The sequence below is a fragment of the Boleophthalmus pectinirostris genome, unplaced genomic scaffold (genome assembly GCF_026225935.1).
Source record: "Boleophthalmus pectinirostris isolate CB_2022bp ecotype Guang Dong unplaced genomic scaffold, ASM2622593v1 HiC_scaffold_12, whole genome shotgun sequence".
Lineage (NCBI taxonomy): Eukaryota > Metazoa > Chordata > Actinopteri > Gobiiformes > Gobiidae > Boleophthalmus > Boleophthalmus pectinirostris.
The window spans coordinates 6,428,876-6,444,082 of NW_026571018.1; the positions used below are offsets into that span (position 1 = coordinate 6,428,876).

Here is a 15,207-nt window from a genome sequence, read left to right on the forward strand (position 1 = left end):
CAGAAATCAAAACATAAATAATCATCATAAAATTAAAAAGAGAGAGACATTAAACGAGAGAGAAGAGTGCGGAATGAAAAATGAAAACCTTTCAGTCATAAGGAGTCTAAACAGAACCGTTCTGAGTCTCACATGTTCAGGAAGACTGTTCGAGGTTTTAGCTGCATGAATCTGAAACGCTGACTCCCCGTGTTTAATCCTGACTCTGGGCACCAGCAGGAGGCCGGTCCCTGAGCTCCTCAGAGTGCGAGATGGTTCATGTGGCACTAACATGTCACAGATGTACTTTGGTCAACCCAAAACATGCTACATAGTTCTACAGGAAGAACAGTCGATTGCCAAGGTCAGTTAAATACAATCAATCAATGAACCTGCCCAGGGACGACAGGTGGAAATTCGCACTGGTGCTACAACCTGGTACAATGCATCTCTCCTATTAATTGTAATAACTGTGCACACCGAAAATTATTTAGTTTTTTGTGTCATTGCACCTAAGCAAATGAAAGCATAGAACAAATAAGCAATTTCAGTTGAAAAATAAATCATGGAATTAATATATTGAACAAAACATATTCTAAACTTTTGATTCATGAAAGTGTCCACCTTTGGCAGATATAACAGCTGAACACACTCGTGGCTCGTTCTTTTTACAACAGAAATCAAATATTCATCAGAAAGTTCTTCCCAAGTCTGTCGCAGAAGTTCCCATAAATGTGTGGCACTTGTAGGTTTCTTGACTTTCACTCTTCTGTCCAGTTCATCCCAAACCAACTCGATGGGGTTTAAGTCTGGACACTGTGCTGGACACTCCATGTTTTCAAGTTTTACCATCTTGTTCTTTTTTCCTGATGTAGTTTTGGCAGATCTTGGACTTTTGGTGTTTTGTGTTCTTATCTTCTTTTAAACTTTGTACCATTTCAAGCTCTTCATTGGACTTGCACGACTTGAATTGCAATAAACAACTGGAAGAATTATGATGTTCTAAAACTTTTGACCGGTAGTGTAAATATCAGGGGTGTCAAACTCATTCACAAAACTCATGTCATATTTACCCCAAAAATAACAATAAGTTCAAATATTTGTGCAGAGAAACGCAAATCTATTACAGAAATCTTTTTTAATTGATTATTTTTTTTCTTTTACAAAATATTATAATATTATGAACAACCTGAAACTTTAAGAAAAATGTAATTTCAACACAAAGTTTTAACATGAACTTGTTTGCAAATAAGAATAAGTCAGTCTTTTTTTTTGTTGTAAAATCCTGCACTCAGGCTCCACTTTTCTTATGTTGGACATTTTGTTGATGAGGGTGTCACGGTCAACAGTCAAAACGATCGTCCTTTAAGAGCGTTTGGAAAGAGACAAGTCTTCATTTGTGCTGCTCTGGTGGGAGGGGCCACGTACAGAGACGCTGGAGACGCTGCTGTGATAAACACTGCTGAAAATTACCAATATTTAATAGAAAATATTATTGAAATATTTTGTAACACTTTATAATAACTAAACCTTAATAAAGCATGAACTAAGGCTTAACTAATAATGATTCACGCTTAGTAACTACTTAATTACTACCTTAATTAGCACTTACACTTAATTTTCCTGTGCTGTAAATAGTTACTCATAATTATTTCATACTTAATTACTCATGAACTAACCATTTGAGCATTTATTAATCATTAGTAAACTATGAGAGAATGATTTACTAATAATACAATGATCATTCAGGCAGCTGTTATCTGTTAGTTAAGTCTTTTTGAGAGCTTTTCTAAAGTGAAGACTAATTATCCTTTATTAAGCATTTACTAAGTGTGAATCATTATTAATTCAATCTTTGTTCATTATTAATTAAGTCTTTGTTCATGCTTTATTAAGGCTAAGTCAGGTGTCGTTATTATAAAATGTTACCAAATATTTTAGTAGAAAATCTGCCGAGGGCCAGATTAAAGTTCTTGGATCCGACCCTCCAAGACACTGTATGTTTGACACCTGGACCAAATCTAAGAATATTCAGGAAGATTTTTTTATTTGTCCAACCAACAATAGGGAAATTTCTGAGCTGCCACAACAAAGTACAAACACACGACCACACTTCAAAGCACAGACGATAATACGAGTAAAACGTAACATACAGTAAATTATATCATAAAAAAACGAGTGTTAAAGATCAGAACAAATTGGCATCATGTTATTCTTTTTCTTCTACTCTATTCTTCTCCACTTTACTCTGTGGATATTACCGTTCTTTATATTTACAACCACGCAACCAATTAGTCTCCACTATAGCGACCTACCTGCCCGGTCCAACACGGCCTCGTATTTACCGAGATCACAGACGACTCCGCGCTTTCTGATCTGAGCGTAATTGGACATCGCACCATTGGGCGAACCGCAGCTACGGCCCCCAAACAACACCCGAATTTACATATAATCTCTGGTCTAAATTGCAAAAGGCTGTGATCTTAAAACACTAGTATATTTTGTACTCGCGGTTTTAAAAGCGCCGGCGTATTAGCTTCGATTGATATGCTAATAGTTCAGGACTCATTAAACCAAGAGGGGACCTTTTGTGAATCGTTCTCGGTAACAAGTTCCCACTGAGCAGCCAGCGCTTTGAGTTTGGAGTTTTGGACAATCAAAGTGCAGCTGGCGATTCAAAACACGCCACAGTTACTTTAGTGTTCAAACAATTAGGGATTTGAGCGAGTCATTAACAGTTGGAGCTGTTTCATTTGGGAAGTTAAGTCGGGGTATACAGCCCGGTCGTGTTGTAGTACTCATGAGATGGTAATGAGGCGTCCGACTGTTTGACAGGCGCTTCAAAAGAGGGAGTTATTCGGAGTAATAGTTTTTAGTTATTGGTTTGATTTATTTTGTAATAAAAGTTGTAAAATGAAATGACATTATAATTTGTGCCATGTTACGTTTATAGTGTCTGATTGCAGAATTATTATTGTTTTGAATGTCATAAATTTGACTTATCTGTGTTCAAATAGTTTAGTTAGTTTTAGTTTAGTTTATTTTCTTCAGTCAATTAACATAATCATACATCATATTACAGTGATTTAACGCAGACTGAAGAAAATAAACTAAACTAAAACAAACTAAACTATATGAACACAGATAGCTCAAATTTATGAAATTAAAAACAATAATAATTCTGCTAATGAGACACTATAAATGTAACATGACACAAATTATAATGTCATAAATTTGACTAATCTGTGTTCAAATAGTTTAGTTAGTTTTAGTTTAGTTTAGTTTCTTCAGTCAATTAACATAATCATACATCACATTACAATGATTTAACACAGACTGAACAAGTTTAGACTGAAGTTTAGACACTTATTTTGTCTAAACCTATTAACATATCAAACAGGAAACAAGACGTCAGAACTATTTGGACAAACAAACAAAAAAAACTTGTCTTTTATGAGTGAGGAAAAGAATACGTTCTTAAATCTTTTGGTACACACACATCCACAATCTCTTGGATACTCTGAGGGAGCTCTGATTACAGTATAGAGATCAACAAGATCATGTTATTTTAATGTATTTAACTGAATAAAAAGAGCGTTTGTTGGGGCATAGTAATCTGCATTATTGACAATTCTAATAGCTTTCTTTTGCTGTAAGACAATGGACTTGATATTTGTTTTATAATTATTCCCCCATATTTCCACGCAAACAAACCAATCAAATACACCTTTTACTGATACCAACGGTGATGTTGATTTATTCTTAGTTATATAAACATTGGACATGATGGCTCATTTATCTGTGGTACAACTTTGTGTTTTGGTTCCCAAATGATTATCCAGTCATGAATCAGTGCCAGTGCAGCCTCTGCAACTCGATGAGGGAATTCTGGAGGTTCTGAGCTTTCACATAAGGCACATGCTACATAACACAAGTGCTGCCATTATTATTCTGGTTGCATGTTCTTTTAGTATGAAAGTGGTGTGTGTGTGAGTGATGGTGGTGGTCGGAGGGGTGGCGTCGATTGGCATGGCAGCCTTGCTTCTGTCAGTCTGCCCCAGGGCAGCTGTGGCTACTACAGTAGCTTACCATCACCAGGTATAGAGTGACTGAATAGTGCTGAATGTAATGATCTGTAAAGTGTCTTTGTGACAAAAAATGTCTGTGAAAAGCGCTATATAAATAGGGACTTACTTACTTTTTGCATAAATCTGCTGATCTCAACAGCAAATAAGTTGTCTTCAGTCTATGCCTTTTCAAATGAATAAAATTTTGATTACGATTTCATGCATCAAATGATCTCCAAACTCATATATATGAACAGCTGGATATATAATTTATTTTGGATACATTTCTGTTTTTCTATGCCTTATTTCATGTTCAAAGTATATTTTATTTATTCATTTTATACATCACAAAACTGCTCTAAGGTTCAAATTTGTAGCCTATGTTTATTTTCAATTTGAAAGTTTTGTCTAAATTATCAATAACAAAGTGTTTTTTTTTTGTTTGTTTGTTTGTTTGTTTGTTTTTTGGAGAGAGAAATGCTGAATAAATGTAACTAAAATAATAGTTTGAATAATCGAGATAATGATTTTTTCCATAATCGAGCAGCCCTAATTCAGAATACAAATCTGTTTTCAGACCTCCCACAAAAAGGTGCATTGTTGAATTTACTACTGTGTTGACAATTTTAGCGGTGAGACTTTTCTCTACCTCTGCATAGAAATTAACCAAATTCCCACTCAAACAGAAACGCCAGCATGCAGGGACGTGTGGGTTAGTATTATTCAGAAACAAAACAGGCAGAATAAGGTGGATACAAAGGTTCACACACGTAAACATGTGAACACACTGTACCGTACAACAGTAAAGCACTTTAACACACAGAGGAGTTCTTTCGATATGTACCGTAGGCCTACATCTGTCCCTCTGTCTGTCACAGCCCGAGTTTGTGGACAAATAGTTCTATTGTATTCACCGCAGATGTTTGTGGAGCATGTTTTCGGCTGTGGTGCTGAATCCCAATAAATCAGTGGAGAAGAGCCTGTGGGAGTGTCACAGTGTGCGTCACAGTGTGCTCATGCTCACACAGCATAATAGAGGAGTGTTGTGTCTATAGACCAGTCACGACGATCAGATTTTAGGGACAGGATTTGGGACGTGGACTTGAATTTCAGGACTGTGCCGTATTTTCGTGGACGTCTGATCACCCCAGACCAGTTACATTTTAACGAATGATCTCACAGTTGGCCTCATTTTTCCAGTTGTTTATCGCAATTAAAGTCGTGCAAGTTCAGTGAAGAGCCTGAAATGGTACAAAGGAAAGTACTGAACAGCCAGAGGTTTAAAAAAGATAAAAGGTACAAAACACAAGTCCAAGCTCTGCCAAAACTACCTCAGGAAAAAAGAACAAGACGGTAAAGCTTGAAAACATGGAGTGTCCAGCAGCAGCACAGTGTCCAGACTTAAACCCCATCGAGCTGGTTTGGGAGCAACTGGACAGAATAGAATATAAAACCAAAAATAAGAAAATTAAAAAACAACAGATTTCTTCATTATTTGTCTCCAAAACCAAAATTTTAAAAACGGATAACGATTTGTTTTTTCTGTTTTGGATTTTGTGTTTAAATGAAGAATGGAAAAAAGGGATAACGGCCGTTTCCCGTTTACGTGACTTCCGTGACTGTGATGCCGGACTTTTGCACTGCATACGGACTGAACCAGGACTGATCCAGGTCCAGGACCAGAGCGGACTCCGAGCTTTGACTCCAAGCCTCTGCGGGGTCCAAGCCTCAGCTTTGAGCTAGGGCCCTGCCGTGGGCTCTGAGCCTCCAGTCTGGTCCTGGTCTCAGTCTCAGTCTCAGTCCTGAGCTCAGTCTGATCTGGTCAGTCCTGGTTCAGTTCGTATGCTGTGCAGAAGTCCGACATCGCAGTCACGGAAGTCATGTAAGTCACGTAAACAGGAAACAGCCGTTATCAGTTTTTTCCATTCTTCATTTAAACACAAAATCGAAAACTGAAAAAAACGAATCGTTATCTGTTTTTTCATTTTGGTTCTGGAGACAAATAATGAAGAAATCTGTTGTTTTTTCGTTTTCTTATTTTTGATTTTATTTTCAAAAACGAATGAACGAATTATACACAGATTCTACAAGTGCCACACATTTATGGGAACTTCTGCAACAGATTTGGGAAGAACTTTCTGAAGAATATTTGATTTCTACTGTAAAAAGAACGAGCCACGAGTGTGTTCAGCTGTTATATTTGATGAATCAAAGGTTTAGAATACCTTTCGGTCAACAGTAAACCGTAAAAAAACTGGAAAAAGAGAGGTGCTTTAAAACTTTTGACCAGTCGTGTATGTTTATTTTACACAGGGATCTCACTTTACCTGACTACACTGAGCTTCACCACAGAAGGGCGCTCTAGAACTACAACATAACCAGTAAAAACCCAAATGTTGGTAACGTGGTTAACACTGTGCCATGTTTGCCGTTTGTCACAGAGGTGCCGTCCTCCCCGGAGATCCAGCAGGTGGAGCCCTTCTCCAGCACAGCCGTGGTGGAGTTCGATGAGCCTGATTCTTCAGGAGGAGTCACCATCCTCAAGTACAGAGTGCAGTGGCGTCTGCCCGGGAGCCAGTGGCACGCACGAGAGTATGAGGCTTCAGATGGTGAGAAATGACTACTCCAGTCCTGCTTTGTTGTTTGTATAGCACATTTTACCAACACAATGTCTCCAAAGCGGCACGGTGGCTGAGTGGCTAGCATTCATGCCTTACAGCAAGAAGGTTCTGGGTTTGATCCCCGGGTCGCCAGGGCCTTTCTGTGTGGAGTTTGCATGTTTCTCCCCGTGTCTGGATGGGTTTCCTCCGGGTGCTCCGGTTTCCCCCATCAACCCAAAACATGCTACAGGTCTCCAAGAACAGTTGATAGTCATGGTCAGTTAAATACAATCAATTCAATCATAGTGTGTCCTTAGGCAAGACACTTCACCCACATTGCACATGTGTGTGAATGATGTTGGTGGTCGCAGGGTCCGATGGCGCTGATTGGCATGACAGCTGCACTTCTGTCAGTGTGCCCCAGGGCAGTTGTGGCTACAATAGTAACTTACCATCACCAGGGTATAGAGTGAATGAATAATGGGGAATAATGCTCTGTAAAGCGTCTCTGGGGACAGAAAATGTCTGTGAAAGCGCTATATAAATAAAGACTTACTTACTTACAAAGTGCTGCACAAAGTAGCTACAATATAACGTATTTTTCAGACTATAAATCGCACCGAATTATAAGGCGCATTAAGTGCAACAAACAAACGACACTTGAGACTGATCCTTTAGCCCAGGCGTCCACGATCCATCGGCAGATCGTGGTGTAATTCACCTGGTGTTGCCTCCCTGTACTGGTGAAAGTGGATTATGAATGTGAATATGGATGGATAATTTATTATTATTATTTTTTTACTACGAGGAGAACCCAAATATACACTGAGTAATAATGTGTTTACATTTACATTTGTTTACATTTTACAGAAACAAAACTTAAAACCACATGGCTCATTTGCATAAACTATAACTGCTGAAAAAAACAGCTCACGCCTTGTACACTGATGTGGTTCTGCTTCTGTCGGACTTACTCCGCGAGGCTCCAGACTACGATAGCCATAATTTTCTGACAATCTATCAAGTGGTGCAGCTTTGTATCTTACCAAAGTCGTATTAAAACATTTTGACAGATTTTTGAGCGTCGTGTACCTCATAAAATCGGTTCAAGGTCAGTAAACACAACTACACTTAATACATAAGGCACACTGGATTATAAGATGCACTGTCAGTTTTTTGAGAAAATTCAAGGATTTAACATGTGCCTTATAGTCTGAAAATTAACACAAAATACTAAAATTAGCAAATAGAAAAATTACATCAGTAAAAGACAGTCAGAGGATCACACAATTCTCATGCCAGTTTAAAAGTAAATGTGTTTTTAAGCGAGATTTTAAACAATCAGCTACTTTACAACTACTACTAATTACTACTACTGTTATACTGCGACTAATTATTTGACCTCAGACCACCTCCTCCTGGCTTTTATCGTAGTCATTTCCTCATTAAAATCCTACCTCAAGTTTTGTGTAATTAGCGTTGGAGGTGGGTGGGTTCTTACAGTATGGAATATCTGTGAAGTTGATTGAACTTCCCTAAGGTGTGAACTGTCCTAATTTGCATAAGGTTCCTAATTGGACTTAATTAAGAACAGATCCTCTACTTAATGTAAACAACTATGTGACAGATGTAAGGCAGTGTCTTAAAGGTGCACTGTGTAATTTTTTGGGTGGGGGTCCGTCACCTTCTTGTTTCTATGGAGATGTCATTGCTCTACCTGGAATGTTCCACAGTTGGCCCGTTTACATGAGAGCTTTAATTCTGATTAAAAATAATTAAATTCAGAATAAAAATGAATTCCGTTTTAAAAATAACATGTAAACACTTAATTCCTAATGATATTTCAGAATTAAACTTACTGTATTTTCCAGGCTATTAGGCGCTCTGGATTATAAGGTGCAATGGTCTATTTTCGAACTTTTTCCACAAATAAACCGCACCGGACTTTAAACGAAACACAACAGTTGGATGGGTCAGTGGGACTTTGTTTGTTGTGTTCACGGTGACTCTGGGCTTTGTTCAGTTGTGGCGTGTAGGGAGGGTGCTGTCTGGGACCAACGGATTGTCGGCGTGTTCACAGTGACTCAGTTGTTCAGTCGTGTCTAGAAGTGGCCACATTGCACTTGCTTTTTCAGTTCGTTCCTCTGTTCCGTTCCTCGTCGGTGTGGAGTGATGAGCGTGGCTGTGAGTGTTTTTCGCTGTGCGGTCGCTGTCTGCTCCGTGTGTGTTTGCGTGCGTTGCGGGTGGTGCGGCTTTGTAGTTTACTGAAGTCGTGCTGAGACACTCGAGTGGATTCGTGTATGGGGGCGCTCTGGATTGTGGCGCGTAGTCAATTTTTGATGGGGTTGGAGGCTTAAGAGCACGCCCTATAGTGCAGAAAATATGGTCAATCCAAATTAAGTGAGTGGTTTATTGTGATTTTAAAGCCGTTTAGTCAGGCTGGTGCCATCTAGTGCCTCCGCTCAATTTCATTTCTCTCCAGCGACTAGGTCAGGAATTGGAATACACTAGACAGATTGCAAGAACCCTGGAAGTAGTAGATGAGCAGAACCAACCCGAGTTGCGATATCAGACTGCATTCTCTATCCTCCTTTGGACTTCCTTTGTCAAATACAAACTTTGCATTTTTTATTGCACCTTTAATTCACAAGTTCATCTCACAGAAACGACGATGATGGTTGACAGACATGTTCACTCTCTGCTTTGTTTGCTGTTGTGCCGGCAATTACACAACACAACACAACACCACTGAGAGTTCTGGCGCATTATGTACGTCACAACCAAATAGCAGAGATCGGTTAAATTAAAAAAGAACAACCTACTGTTGAGCGAATGAATCCTAATGCTGCGAGATCAGATGGCTTCCGTGAAGAGAGACCGGTCGATGACTCAGGCTAGTAAACCTTTATTCCTCTTAAAAATAATTCCAGTCGTTCAGTGATGACGTACTGCAAGAAAAGTGAGAATGCACTGTGGACTACAGGTCCGGTGGGGCTGCTCCGGTCCTCCGTGCTCAAGGACTGCGGCAGGTACCGAGGTGGTGCAAAACATCCAGACAGAAGTGCAAATCCTGTTTGGTTGATTATATTTTGTTCTGAGTGGTCCATCCTCTGTGCGCTTGGTTCATCCGGGGGAAGCTCTTCTCAGGCCGAGGCACTTAACACCACTCCTCACTCCAGTTCATCTGGGCAGAAAGTGAACCAAAGCTGCTCTTCGCTGGTTCAGGAGTCTGGGTTTGGACCGTTGCTCCCCAGTTTGTATGAGCGGGGAAACAGCGGTACACATCCCCACGCGTAACAACAAACCGAGATGACAAAAAAGCCGGTAGCAGCTGAAGTGTGTGTTTTCTTCTGGTCCATTACATTTGTGCGCCCCCTGTCTAATCAGAACCCTCCCGGACCCCCAGACGTTGAGCAGAATTAAATAAAGGCGATTTAACATGTTTTCCTGTAAATTGGAATTATTATTTCCATATAAACTCGAAGGAGAATAATTTAATTCCAAACTTTTTAATTCAGAATTTAAAAAAAACATAATGTAAACGTGGCCAGTATGACATTAAACTGCTCTACTTTACATTTATTCAATTACAGGTGGGATTAAAGCTCAAAAATACCTAGAAAAACAGACATTCTGACTGTGAGTGGGGTTGCCTCTCCACAGATCTGACCTGTAACTTGCTCTGGTTTGGTCTCCCTGAATATAGAAAGGTTTAATACCACACTGTGAAACATTCCAGACAAAGTAAGAACAAAAGCACATGGCGGACCCTCCTCAGGAAAAGTTACGCAATGAACCTTTAAAACTCGACCAAATGACACACTCTTTTCCTCTTTGATTTGAAGTTTTATTTGTCAGAAAGCAGTCTAGCTCCTGTTTCAGCGAGTCTATGATACACGCTGTTAGCTCTGATGCTGCCTGAATTAGTCCCTTCGTAGCCGCCACTTAGCCTCAATCTTGTGAAAGCCGAAGAGGACGACGCTCCAATGAGAGAGCCCGAGTTTGATTCACGAACTGGGGTCAGTGTTTGGCAGCGTCTCTCAGGATGCATTAGCTTTATTAGCGCTAAGAAGGAGCGCCGCGGTGGATAAAAAGCCTTTGACTACATGGGAAACGCGCTTTTACAGACTGACACAGTAGTTAGTGGCAGTGTGATTTGTGGTTGTTAGACAGCTAAAAGCATCAGTAAAAGTTTAATTTGAATAAAAGTGAGTAAATTAGTGATAATGATTCAGGGAGTTAAATATATTCAGATTTGCTGGTTTGATTTCCTGCCAGGCCATTTTTTTTCAAGAGTAAATGTATGGATGTGTGGTTTGAAATGAAAATCAACATGGGCGCGTTTTAGATTTGAAATTCATCACATTAAAATTCTACTCATCGCACTTTCACTTTCACAGTACTGTAGTCCTTCAGATGGCTTTATATTGCACATACTTTATTGACTATCTGGTTAGTACGATCTGCAATTCCTTTTTTATCCACAACCTGTCCTAATTGGCCACCCGTCAAAATGAGATCTTTCATTTAAAAAAATCAGGTACATTTATATTTACATTTATTCATTTGTTATTTGTGTCAGACAGAATTTGTTTCTTAAATGTAGGGAAACTGGTGCTTTCCTTCTCTGAGTGTGGAGTACTGTTGCAGAAGGTCACAACGTGGTATAACCCTGGTAGGACCCTGGTAGGACCCTGATAGGACCCTGATAGGACCTTGATAGGACCCTGGTAGGACCCTGATAGGACCTTGGTAGGACCCTGGTAGGTCCTTGATAGGACCCTTGAACGTCCCTGATAGGACTCTGATAGGACCCTGGTATGTTCTTTGAAAGTAAAAAGGCAAGAGTAGTTCCTCATGTGTCTGTTTACATCCTCACAGCGCACGGATCGAGGTGAAGCTGCAGATTAACAATAATGACTCTACTTCCTGTTCAGATACTTCCTGTGATGAGTTAATTAAGCATCATGAGCTACATCAAGGGCCTGTCCACATGACAACATTTTTTGGTCATAACAGTGAAGTTTTTATTCATTTTGGCCTTGCGTGCACACGGAGCCGGCATTTTGGGCGGGCAAAAATTGTGGGTAAACGGGTTCCAGAGTGGATAAATCTGAGAACGCTGGCGTTGCGTTGTTGTGTGGACAAGCAAACTGCAGCTTTTGGAAAAAATGACGTCGCGACCTTGTCATCGCCAGGGTCCTCCGAAGCAGCAAAAGGCTACAGCCCTCGAACTGGACTCCGCAGGCCGCAAGAGCGTTGCCAAAATGTGACAGGTGTAGCCCACAGAGCCGCTCCTGTCGCCCAGCAACAGAGACATGCTGTTAGTGCTAATGCTAACAACACGCAGGGATCAATAACAAAGATTACGCACGAGTAATTAAACTGTTGGATTTTGAGACCAAGTTATTCTAACAATTCTCACCCAAATCTTATGGCTAAAAACGAAAACTTATGTTTAACTTTTTCAAAACAAAACGGCAATATTTCTGGGATACATCTAAAATCGGCTAAATTACCTTAAAATTTTAAAAACGGTGATGAGATCTGCATTATTAAATATTATTATCATTGTTGACAGCGCCACATACAGGTGTGCCAGAAGTATTACTGTATTTTCCGGGCTATTAGATGCGCTCTTAAGCCTCTATCCCCATCAATGACTGCGCGCCACAATCCAGAGCGCCCTGTACACGAATCCACTCAGGTGTCCCAGCACGACTTCAGTAAACTACAAAGCCGCACCACCCGCAGAACACACAAACACACACGGAGCAGACAGCGACCGCACAGTGAAAAACACCCACAGACACACTCATCACTCCACACCGACGAGGAACGGAACGAAGGAACGAACCGAAAAAGCGAGCGCAATGTGCCACTTCTAGACACAACTGAACAACTGAGTCACTGCGAACACGCCGACAATCCGTTGGTCCCAGACACACCCTCCCTACACGCCACAACTGAACAAAGCCCAGAGTCACCGTGAACGCACCAAACAAAGTCCCACTGAACCAATCCAACTGTTGTGTTTCGTTTAAAGTCCAGTGCAGTTTATTTGTGAAAAAAGTTCGAAAATAGACCATTTAATGACAGTGCGTCTTATAATCCAGAGCACCTAATAGCCTGGAAAATACGGCACATCGTTTTCACTCCGTGCTCCGTTGTCGTGAATATTTATTGATCAGAAACGTGTGTGAATGCAAATTTTTTTCAGCCCGTAAAAAAAATAAAAATCCAGGAGCGTTGCCGTGTGGATGCAGCCTTAGATCACCAAATCCATATTTCCAGTTATTTTGGTGAGAGTAACTTGTCTACATTTTTGAAGTAACTTGCCCAACACTGGTTCTCTCATGATTTAAGAAAACTCCTTTATATTTTCAATCCGTGGCAGCTCCCATTGTAACTTTTTTTCTGAACACTGTACGTTTGAGAGACAGGCCGAGCTAATACTCCACTGTCCCGCTGAGACCGCTCGTATCTGCTGCCTGTCCTCGTCACACCACAAGGGGGGGTGGGTCCTTCTGTATATGACAGCTCCACTGACAGCGCGGACCCAAGAGCCGTATGTCAACCCAGAAGAAGAAGAAGAAGTACCACACACACTGACACTATCCAACCGCTCAACTGCACCACCACGCATGACAGTGTACGCAGAGTCTACTTCCCACTTCTTCGTCTCTGTAGAATGTTTCACAGTACGGCATTAAAGGTGCATGGTGTAATAGATATGTCACTGCTCTGCCTAGAATGTTCCACAGTATGACATTAAACAGCTCTACTTTACGTTTCTTAACTTACAAATGGTTTAATAGCTCAAAAATACCCGGAGAAACAGCCATTCTGACCTGTAACTTGGTCTGGTTTGGTTTCCATGGCGATAGAAAGGATTTAATGCCATACTGACCTAAAAAGGCAAAAGACCTTAACTCTCCAGAGTGTGAAACTGAAAAAAAAAAAGACTTCTGAGTTTCTGTTTTGTTCAGACAAAAGAATATTTGTATGCGAACAAATATTGAGCTCAAAATTGATCTTTGATTCTTATTTGTCAGATCCTGTGCTCTGTCTTTGTATCATGAGCCAAAAATAAAGAGTCATGCAAAGGCAAATGGCAGAAACTGACATGATCATTATTTGCTTGGTTTTCCCCAGACTTCCATCCGTTATAAGAACACCTCACCAAGATTTCATGCCTCTCCAGTGACTAGGTTAGGAATTGGAATATACTAGATGGTTTGCAAGAACCCCAGGAATTGTAGACTGCGCACCAGCCAATCAGCGAAGACCTGTGAAACCATGACGTCAAACTCATAGACCGTATATATGGCCGCTGCGTGCCAAATAAGAAGTTCTCCAGGAGGCTCTTCCGGCTCCTTCTGACTTACATTAGGATCTTGTCGCTCTTCTCTTTGTAACTGCTGCTGTGAGCCTCGTCATTTTGGACTTAAAATGTTTGTATTAACCTGCTCTACATGATCCTGATTTTTTTTTTTTTTTTTCGCTATTTTGTCCATCAAAAAAACCCTGTTCATAATATAGAGTAGGGGTCTCCAACCTTTTTCCTCCTGTGAGCTACGTTTTGTAAAATGAAACTGCCAGAGCGCTACTAATTAACTAACGGATGTCAGAAATTTTGTAAATATAAGAGCACAGTTAGATGTCTATAAAACATGGAATGTTAACGGTCCGGGTGGGTGCCTGTTTAACTTGGATAAAATCACGGGTATAACATTTAACAAATACAATAATTACTGGAAAGACAATAGGTTTGTGAGGATATAAATATTATTATATTTGGCCCGCTGGCTACAGATAAGTTATAGAGACATTGTTTATTTGAAATTTTGTTATTATTTTATATTCTGCTTGTTCAGGATACAATGTTTAAGCAAAACTATTATTAAACATTTATTTTAATAAGAAAAGGTTTAACATTACATATATCGAAAGAAGAGAAAACATGCAGAGGATTTTTTCAATAAATATTTAGTTTGGCCCACGATTTAGTCCCAGTTTTTAATTTTGGCCTCTGTGAATTTGAGTTTGACACCACTGATCTAAACCATCAGACCTAAACCAGGTCTAAACCAGGTCTAAACCCAGACTAAAGTGTTCTCAGTCCTGATCTCAGTCCTGGTCTGGTCCCAGTCTGGTCCCAGTCTGGTCCCAGTCTGGTCCGGTCTGGTCCAGTCCCGGTCTGGTTCCAGTCTCAATTCTAGTCTGGTCGCGATCACCCGACAGTTTACGTGGGCGCACCTCCAGGCCCGTCCCGACACTGAGTCCTGGTTCAGTCCTGGTTCAGTCCTGGTTCAGTCCTGTTTTAGTCCCGGTTCAGTCCTGGTTCAGTCCTGGTTCAGTCCTGTATGTGGCACAAAAGTCCGGCATCGCGGCCGTTATCTTTTTCCATTATTCATATAAACACAAAATCGAAAACTGAAAAAATCAAATCGTTATCTGCTTTTTCATTTTGGTTTTGGAGACAAATAAGCAGTTTTTTTTTTTTTTTCATTTTCTTATTTTTGGTTTTATTTTGAAAAACAAATGTACAAGTGATAAAC

The 15,207-nt window shown here is 40.2% G+C and overlaps 1 protein-coding gene across 1 annotated transcript in view; it reads left to right on the plus strand.

Moving 5' to 3' along the window:
* ncam1a (neural cell adhesion molecule 1a) overlaps window positions 1–15,207 on the plus strand; it is a 246,768-nt gene that overhangs the window by 102,570 nt on the left and 128,991 nt on the right. Inside the window, exon 13 of the mRNA XM_055148709.1 lies at window positions 6,488–6,655. Within this exon, the coding sequence (XP_055004684.1) occupies window positions 6,488–6,655 (168 nt within the window). The remainder of the gene's footprint in view (window positions 1–6,487; window positions 6,656–15,207) is intronic.